Source organism: Amblyomma americanum, chromosome 2 (assembly GCF_052857255.1).
Source record: "Amblyomma americanum isolate KBUSLIRL-KWMA chromosome 2, ASM5285725v1, whole genome shotgun sequence".
NCBI lineage: Eukaryota > Metazoa > Arthropoda > Arachnida > Ixodida > Ixodidae > Amblyomma > Amblyomma americanum.
Genome location: NC_135498.1, coordinates 9325051 through 9334095, shown reverse-complemented (window position 1 = coordinate 9334095; position 9045 = coordinate 9325051). Strand labels below are relative to the sequence as shown.

The window sequence follows — 9045 nt, the reverse complement described above, 5'->3', positions numbered from 1 at the left end:
TGTCTGAATCACGTCCACCAGTAGTGTAGAAACAAGGCTTCAATCATATGCCGGGTGCTCTTTTTGTTTCCGCTACTGCATCGCTCTCTGTCCCCGCGGTGTGGGCGCTCTACGTGAGGTTCACGCATGTTGCGAGCAATGTTGGAAAGTAGAGAAGTGGGAGCGTGATTATGTCGTCACTACGTGACCAACGCCCGGCACGGCACGCCTTGGATTGCAACAGCGTTTTGTGAGTCACTGATTAGTCTGCGTTCTGGCACCAGGGGACATGCATATCTTTTACAGCAGACATACTGTGTATTACGTCGACGCGGTGGCGCTGGCTGAGTCGGGTTCGCGTGATTAGGTCAGGCATACTTGTCTTGACCATTATCAGGACACTAAATTGCAGCTGTCGAAACAGAAGACTCGCTAAAAAGGAGCGGACAAGGAATAAATTAGATATTGACGTATATGTCTGGGACTTTTGTCTCCAGTTGTTTTTTATGTCCCCTTTAGAGAGAAACTGGTAAACGTTGTTTTCAAAGCGCGTACTAGTGGTAGAGAGTGGAGGCTTTTAGGGGGTTATTCTCAGACCCTTTTATCACTTTTTTTTATTTACTTTTTCGAATGTAAAGCACTTGGCCTTTATAGATTACAGAAAGAAAATACTCAGCAAGAATAAGGACGACCTGAAAGGTAAGCAAAGAAAAATTGTCAAGACTGTTACCACCGGCTAACGCGCGGTTCAGCAACAGGCGTTAAATTATTCGTACCTTACGATATGTTGTAAAGACCATGAGAACGACCTCACATCTGTATAGTTCTAGAGCTTTTTTTAGTTTTCCCCACACAGTCGGTTTTCATTTAGGTCTGCTGTGCCGTGTTCCAAGATTTTGGTACATAATAAAGAACCACCAAGCGGTCGAAACTAATCCAGAGACCTCCTCTATGACCTGCCTGCCATATAGGCCTAAAAATCGCTTCGGCATGTTCTAATTTATAAATAAATCTACTAACTTGGTCTTTCAGCACAAGGCAACTTAGTGGTATACTGTTCACCGAAGAGGCGGCAATATAGCCTTGCTCAGAAACTTGTCGAGTTCACTCGTGCCCGCAAGTTGCTCACGTCGATGAAGCCAACGCCAGTAAAAGTAGCATGCATAAAAGTCAATATTTTCTTTCATCTCGTGATGCAAAGGAAGATAGGGGAGGGGGGGCACAATGCAAAGACCCCTGCACTCGCGAAGGCAACCACCCAAAATAAGTGCCCGGTTACCACTCGATTTTGTCCTGGTTCGCTTCACTTGGCTGCTCAGGACTTGGTAAAAAAGAAAAAAAAAGAAAAGAAGAAGAAAGGAGGGGTTGAGGAGAAGGTCTTCTAGAGTGACGACAACGAGGCGAGCTACCGTGGTGGTAATTTCATTACGAGACACGGAGTAGTTCAACTCCGCCGGTCGTTTCAGTGGAGTGCTCACGGTCCTGTAACAAAAGACGTATACTTGTATGTGCGTAACGCCCGTGCGGGTCGCTGGAAGCAAACTATTGGCGACACCAGAGAGAGGCGTTTAATTGGCGATCGATAAGCGCTAACGCGGCCGAGCTCGAACCCACTTCAGCGCCCGGTTCTTCTTTTTGTCGCGCTCCGGCCCGGGCGTCTCTCTTTTCCTGTCGTCGGCATCGTCGCCAAACTGCGTACCAAAGCACCCCACGAAGCTCCATAGGCGTGCCCTTTTCGCCCATATCCTTCCCGTTGAGTGACGCCTTGTACAAATAAATTTAATAAGGAACCGATTGATTAGAAAGTATTGCAAGTGTTGTCAATGACTTTAGTCGGCCTCTCTACGTCCTTTATTTGTGAAATGCGCGATGAATATTAAACATCAACAGCGTTGACTCAGTGGCTATACCGAGCACGAAGCTGTAGGTTCCAACCCCGGCAGCCGAGATCGCGCTTCAATGGAGAGTGGGATACAAAGACACGCATCAAGAACCGCGGTTGATCGAAATTAACCATGAGCCCATCCGCTACGGCGCACACCATAGTCACAATGCAGTTCCGGCACTTACTAAAATCCATTAATAGCCGCCGCGGTGGCTGAGTGGTTATGGCGCTCGGCTGCTGGACCGAAAGATGCGAGTTCGATCCCGGCCGCGGCGGTCGAATTTCGATGGAGGCGAAATTCTAGAGGCCCGTGTACTGTGCGATGTCAGTGCACGTTAAAAAACCACAGATGGTCGAAATTTCCGGAGCCCTTCACTGCGGCGTCCCTCATAGCCTGAGTCGCTTTCGGACGTTAAACCTCCATAAACCATAAACCTAAACCAATCCATTAATCGTATACGAGGTATTAAAGTGGAGATGAAGTGCTCATTAAAGTTGACAACTAACACAAATTCCTAACCTAAAATAATAAGGGAGTAATTACTCATTGGAATCCACCCGAGCGCAACCATACGGCTACAAAAGAAAGCTGTACAGCTTTCTCAGAAACTTCGCAGTTGAAGAAAAATTCGTGCTGGTTCGGGGTTCGAATAAGGAACCACCTCTTCACCGGAGCAGTCGCTCTACCAACTGAGCTAACCGGGACGGCAAGCTTATGGTAGGGCGAGAGCGAATTGTTCAATAACTCGAAGTGGGAAGAGTGTTCGTCACTTTGACCCTCATAGACCAGGAACGCCTGCGTTCATCTCGAAATCAGGAGCGACATGAATGCATTAAGAAGACATGCGTTACCGCTGTACCACCATTCTTGATAAGACCGGTCCGTGGTCGAAACATCGAATGAATATATCCATTAAGTTTCGTTCTCTGTTGTGTTTTTCAATTTTCGGTGATTTCTCTTTTGATTTATGAATTTATGAATCAGCTTCCGAAGAACGAAAACACACACACACGCACACGAACACACGCACTAAAAGACATGCAACACGCCATTGAAGGAAAGTTTAGGCGTGTGCACTGTGTAAGGCACAGCGCTTGCCGCTACCAATTTGTCTAGACTGACTGATTATCGGGTCCCCTTTCCGACCTCAAGACCCTACCACTCGCTACGGTTATCGATCGTTACTAGAGACTCTCGTAAGATGCAAAGAGCACGCGTGCACGGAACCGAGCAAACAGGGTCGCCGTGGCAGTCATTAGGTGGGCAATAGGCCATGTCCGCACAAAACACGTGTCTTTCCCTCCGGGCAATTCATGCACCTGAACAAAGTCAACTCTGTACCATTGCTCGTACGTACGAGCAGTTCAAGGACTACGTCTGAACCGCAGAAGAGCGACTTCTATGTGTGTTCGGGAGGAGAGTGGGAGGAATAGGAAGGAGAAAGGGGCCTGTGTGGAAGTGTGGAAGTTCCGTGCAACGCTATGAATTTACACTCGTCCTTCGTTATTCCTTTCCGTCAATTTTTTTTCCGTCATCGTCCGGTTAAACACAGGACATTTGAAAAGTACGTTTTCAAAGCCCCTTCTCGGGAAATAAAGCGCTGGGAAGCTCACAGAAATATTAGTAACAGGCATTAAGCCGAACTGTGCAGTGATTTACTAGTTTCCTCGCTTCTGCTGCAATCCGTCCTTCTGCGGAGTCTAGGTCAATAAAGACCTGCTCCCGATTTGACATAAGATATTTACTATCGCCTCAGAAGAATAGATCTAGACACTCCCCCTTTTTCTTTCTTTGAGGTATTCTTTGCCTCTGTGAGAGGCAGCGCTAATGCTCAAGGCTGGCCGTCTTTGTTTAGATTTCGTTCAACCAGAACACGTCGATGTCGTGTCAGGACAAGCCGCTGTGGACGCGTCGGACAATTTGGATCGCAGCCACGTGACCACTGAGTGTAACCAATCAGAGAGAAGGTTCGGCCGTGTTGGTGCAATTGAGACGAGTGGACGGAGGACTATCCCACAAGCGACTCCTCTCGCTTCGTGCGATGACACGTTACGAGATCGTTTTGGGATAGCTCGTGATCCGGAGTCGAGACCGCAAAAGAGGTGAGACCAGAGGCTTCTAGATGTAAAGCGGGCGCAAGCATGAAGCAGGCACGGAAACTTGGGGTCTTCTCAGTTTTGTATCGTAAACGTTAAGAGAAATATTCGCAGTTTGTCGAGTACTCGTGGCACTCTACAACGCTAGTCACCTTCTGAATCGGTAGCTATTGATAACGATAAGTAACATTACGATGGAGAAATGCGAAATCCGGACCTGAGAAGCAAGGCGTTACTGCGCACGCGCACAACCATCTCTGAGTGTTCTGCGCCTGTGAACATAGCAACTAGCCTAAGTACCGATTTGGTGCGAGGTGGCCTTGTCATAACGATCACTCTGCCTGCAAAGCTGTTAGGCGTGGCACAACCAGTCGTGGCACAACCAGTCACAAAAATATATGTGCTATCCCGAGAGTGTGTGCTGAAGTAGCATGAGTGGGAACACCTATTTAGCATGCGGTCAGCAACTACTCTTCGTGATTGAGTGAGAACCGTGCCATTTGCTTGTTTGTATTTTAAAAATAGTTTTCCTTATGATGCGTAATCTGTTTAAAATGTTTTCAAGTTTGAAGTAGAAGTAAAAATAGTTTGGAATAGACTGCGAATATTTCTTTCTATATCACTCGTATCTGAGTGTTTCACCCTAGTTTCTTGAAACACAGTGGCGCACATGAGTATATTTAAGACAGCACTGAGCCAAGGATCGTCGTCTTATTGCGGCCTTAGGCGAAGCTTAAACGACACTTGGTGCTACGGACCTGTGGGTTGGAAGACGAGCTGCACTGCTGTAAGTAAGCTGTAGAAACAGCCGAATAGGCGCGTTACGTCTGCACCGATGGTTTGAATGAGTGATTAGGGAAAGAACCACTGCTAGCGCTGTCGAGCAGTTCGCATAAGAGCGAGACAAATTTCTGAAGCGCAACAGGCTATTGTGCTTTTCAGTGAACGGGGCCTAAGCTTGCAGCGTTAGTTGAAAATCAATGTAGCAGAAAGGTGAAGGAAATAGAGCTTATAAACTACCAAGTAAACACAAAAAATGCTGCGATTAATGAAATGATGATAACCTTTCCCATGGTGATTAAGCATAGCTAAAAGAAACCAGGCCTTGCTGGGCATTCATTGGTGAAAGGATCCTGCGCCTTCTTCTTTTAGTTAATTTAGCCTAAAGAGAAAACTTGCGCTTTAAAAAAGAAACGAAACAGAACAAAATCTCGACGCTTTATACCTGCGCAGAAACATCAGTTGCATATCGTCATCAACGAGGCGTCAGGCGTGCGGGGCTCACAAATCGGGATCGGCTGAAGAAGCGGAAGGCGCTTAAGAGCCCACAAGCAAGAGCGCCAAAAGAATTTGATAGAACCCACCAGACATTCACAGCGCTGCCAGCCGACGCTGATCAGCGCGTATCATGACTACCGACCTCTTCAAGCGCACCGCCGCCAACGGCATGAACCCGCCGGCGAGGCTGCGCAACACCAGCTCCGACCCATTCCGCGTGGCGACATTCTGCCTCACCGTGTTCGGAGTGCACATCGATGACACCAGCACCTTCACTGTCTCGCTCCCTACGAGGGTGCTGCACATTTCCCTCTCGGTGCTGACCGTGCTCATGACCAACCTGTTCCTCCTGGAACACCTGGTCAGCTACCTGCACGGCCTCTCGGGATGGGTCTACACCAAATGGCTGGTGGCTGCGGTCACCGCAGCGCTCACGGCGGTCACTGTCATCGCCAGGGGGTCCAGCGTCAGGCAGATTGCGGCCTTCTACCGCACCAACTTCATACCGTGGAGGACGCGCGCCAAGACTGTGGCCCGGATCAAGTCCACGCTGGTCATCGTGGTGATCTGGGCATTCATCCTCGCCAACGCCTTCGACTTTGCTGCCAACGGCATCGAGGAGGATGAGAAGATATACGCTTTCTTCTCCGGTTCGTCTTTCGTCAATGGGACGTTCACTCCGGATCAGGACCCTGTCAGGGCTGGGTTCCTGCGCCTGGACGCCTTCATTCGCTGGTTCTTCATGCTTGGTAAATATACACGATCACCTTGGCGTTATTACGAGCCTAGGTATTATTGAATGAAATGATCCTTACTTTGCGATTTTCTTTAGCTTGTCATTCATATGGCGCGGAAAAAAAATTAACTTGATACCAAACTACCTACTTGACAAACGCTGCAGATTCGCCCATATCGCTGGCCAGCACACAAGCGAACGCAATAATGGTCCCTCAGTATTGTGGCAGTAGTACGCATTCGTGATAAACGCATCATTCAGCTTGCAAGCTTAAAACTTTCGTTACTTATTAGCCGGCACGCGACTCTGTAGTAGTGTGGCAAAATAGTAGAACTAAGTGACCTGTTCTAAGACAAGATTCATGCTCAGAACAAAAACGATTTCAACGACTGCAGTTCCTGCGATATAGCCTAAGAGCCGGAAGCTGCTCTATAACGCGTAAATGCGCAAGACAGCGTCCATACCGTTCCGCCTGGACGCCCCACAAAGCGATGTCAGTATAACCCCGCATTCAATCTCCGCTAACCCGCTGACTAGTTTCTCTTTCAACCCTCCAGCCCAAGGTGCAGAACCCAATAGTCCGGTTCTTCTCATATGAGGACAATAGAGATTTCAAAGACCTTTGTGTGGTCGTTCTGCGTTGCACAAGCAGAAATATATCCCAGAAAGAAAAGTTCCATGTTTCGGATTCGAACCCGGGAGTCTCTAGCGGGAAGCGAGTACGCAAGCTCATAGCCACGACGAGCTTTTTATCTTTATTTGCTGTTGGCGTTAAAAAAATAGCTTACAGCAGTAGCAGAGCAAAATATTACTAAGAATTGATTAATATTCAAAGTGACAGCCGCAGTTGAGGCTACGCTGTGACTCAAAACGTTTGAAGTTTGCCAGATCACTCAACACTGGCATCAATTAAGGTTACTCGCTCTGAGCATTGTACAGTTTCTTTTGATAAGCCACACTTTCGATGAAATACTCCCTCACTGAGCGAGCATCCACATAATCGAGTTTTATAGTCATTCTCGTTTTCCACAGACAGAGGAGGCACAGCAACATGAATAAGCCGTATGGCACACCCCCTTCATTATCGGCAGGTAGAAACGTTATACCGTATGGCGGGAGTGGTAAGTCCTTTTTTTTTTAATCCGCTGTTTTAAAGATCATGGTCGGTTGACTGCTTAATATGCCGTAAAGCGGAAACCACAGATCTCATAGCCGCGACGAGCGCCCTGTTACTTGGTGGATAGAGGTCAACGCAGTCTGTGCGGCAAGGCAGCAGCAGTGGCGGAGGAACTCTATGACGTCATCCTAGGTGGTATGAACTACCAGAAGGTGGATGACGTATACAAACTGCGCCTCTGTTGACGTCATGGAAAGCTACCGCACGCTCCCCTGAAAAACCTCCGCACGTCGCCCAGTCGCATCGGCCTCGCGCCGAACATGGATCAGGCAAAATGGGCAACGCCTTGGCGTGTCTTAAACACGCCACTCCTGCGAATACATGCAAGAACGCATACGACGTGCAATTTCAGCCCAGTTTAAGAAAGTGTCGAAAAGGGTGCTTTCACGTCATTGCATCTTAAAGGTGCACTAAAGAGAAATCTGAACTCGTCTTTTTTTACCGCGGGAACTTTATCTACACCTTCCGAACATTCTTAGAAACTTCGAATTATTGTCCTGTGCGGCAGATTGCCCTAATTAAATTGGATTAAACGTCCCGACTCCGCCCTTTTTTTTTAACTCAATGCGGTAGGTAGGAGGAGTCGATCAACAATTAGGTTTACTCTAATAAGATTTGCCGGGATAGTTGCGTCATACTGATGAAGGCTGTAACTGTGCGAAAGAGTTAAAACAACATGAAGCAGCACACACGACACATTGAAGGGCGTCTAAGCGTTATGTTGTGTGTTCTTTTATGTTGTTGTAGCCCTTTCGCGCAGCTATACTCTTCATAAGCTTTGCTCCGCCTTGCGTATGTCCATCGCAACCTTACAGTGTTCCTCTTCGCAGGCCCCACGTGCTTTGGAATCTTCTTGTACACCTTCATGACGGAACTGGCGGCTGGAAACATGGACCACCTGAAGAACTACATCCTCACACTCAAGCACTCGGACCACGACGACCCTGCCGAGACGGTGCGTCAGATCCGGGACCTGTACTTCCACCAGGCCAGCACGGCGCACGAGCTGGACTCGGCGTTCAGCGGCCTCGTGCTGCTCTGGTACGCCATGTGCATCGCCTTCACGCTGGCCAACATCCGGGGCGCCTACCTGGGCGCTTTCCCGCCTCAGCCCTTCGGAGGCCGCGCCGTGTTCGCCATTCTGCTCGAGGCCTTCCCCCTGTACTGCGTATTCGTGGGGCTCACGATGGCAGCCTCCGACTTCCACGACGCCACCATGGAGGTTCTCACGCAGGTCGAGGCGTTCACGGCCATCCTGGGAAAGCGCTACCAACTGCAGCAGGCCACCTTCTTCCTGGCCAACATGTGCATCGCCTCGGTGGGCCTCAATCCTCCAAGGCTCACCGTCGGCCGCCTGTTCGCCATTCGCCGGCTGCTGCTCGCCGTACTCGTCGTCTTGTTCGTCGCCGCAGCGGTAATCTCCGCAAGGATGGCGCGCGACAGGGGAGACTAGACAGGCGCGCTACCCTCTTATAGAGCCCGCGACGTCGTCGTGAAAAGAGGCTAACGACTTAGTTTCTCATCATCGCTAGGCATCCGACAAAGACAACTTTCGAAACGCTGCGCAAAGCTTGCTTTGCTGAGTGTAAGGTGATGAGTGATTTGTTTTACCAGAGTCATTCAACTCTGTCTATACTTTCTGGCTTTTAAGAGTCCAGATACCCCGTATTGAAATATGCGCGCCAACGTTAAACACTGCGAGGAATCGGCAAGACTCATGGGGCCTGTGTTCAGAGCGGATGAAAGGCAGATGGTTTGAGAGGTGACTGTATACTACAGGAGACTTCCCGGTCGTTGTAGTTAATTACTGCAGTGTTTTCGATAGCTCAACGCGTGTGACTTCACTACTAGTTGGCCAAAATGCGGAAGGTCCCTACTAACGCAGCCTGAATG

General features: G+C 48.9%; 1 protein-coding gene across 1 annotated transcript; it reads left to right on the top strand.

The window, feature by feature from the left end:
• Positions 1–5369: 5369 nt before the first annotated feature.
• On the top strand, positions 5370–8605 carry LOC144119521 (uncharacterized). The gene is made up of 2 exons (XM_077652109.1): positions 5370–5988; positions 7983–8605. The coding sequence occupies exons 1-2, from the start codon at positions 5370–5372 to the stop codon at positions 8603–8605; spliced, it is 1242 nt and encodes a 413-aa protein (XP_077508235.1).
• Positions 8606–9045: the final 440 nt, after the last annotated feature.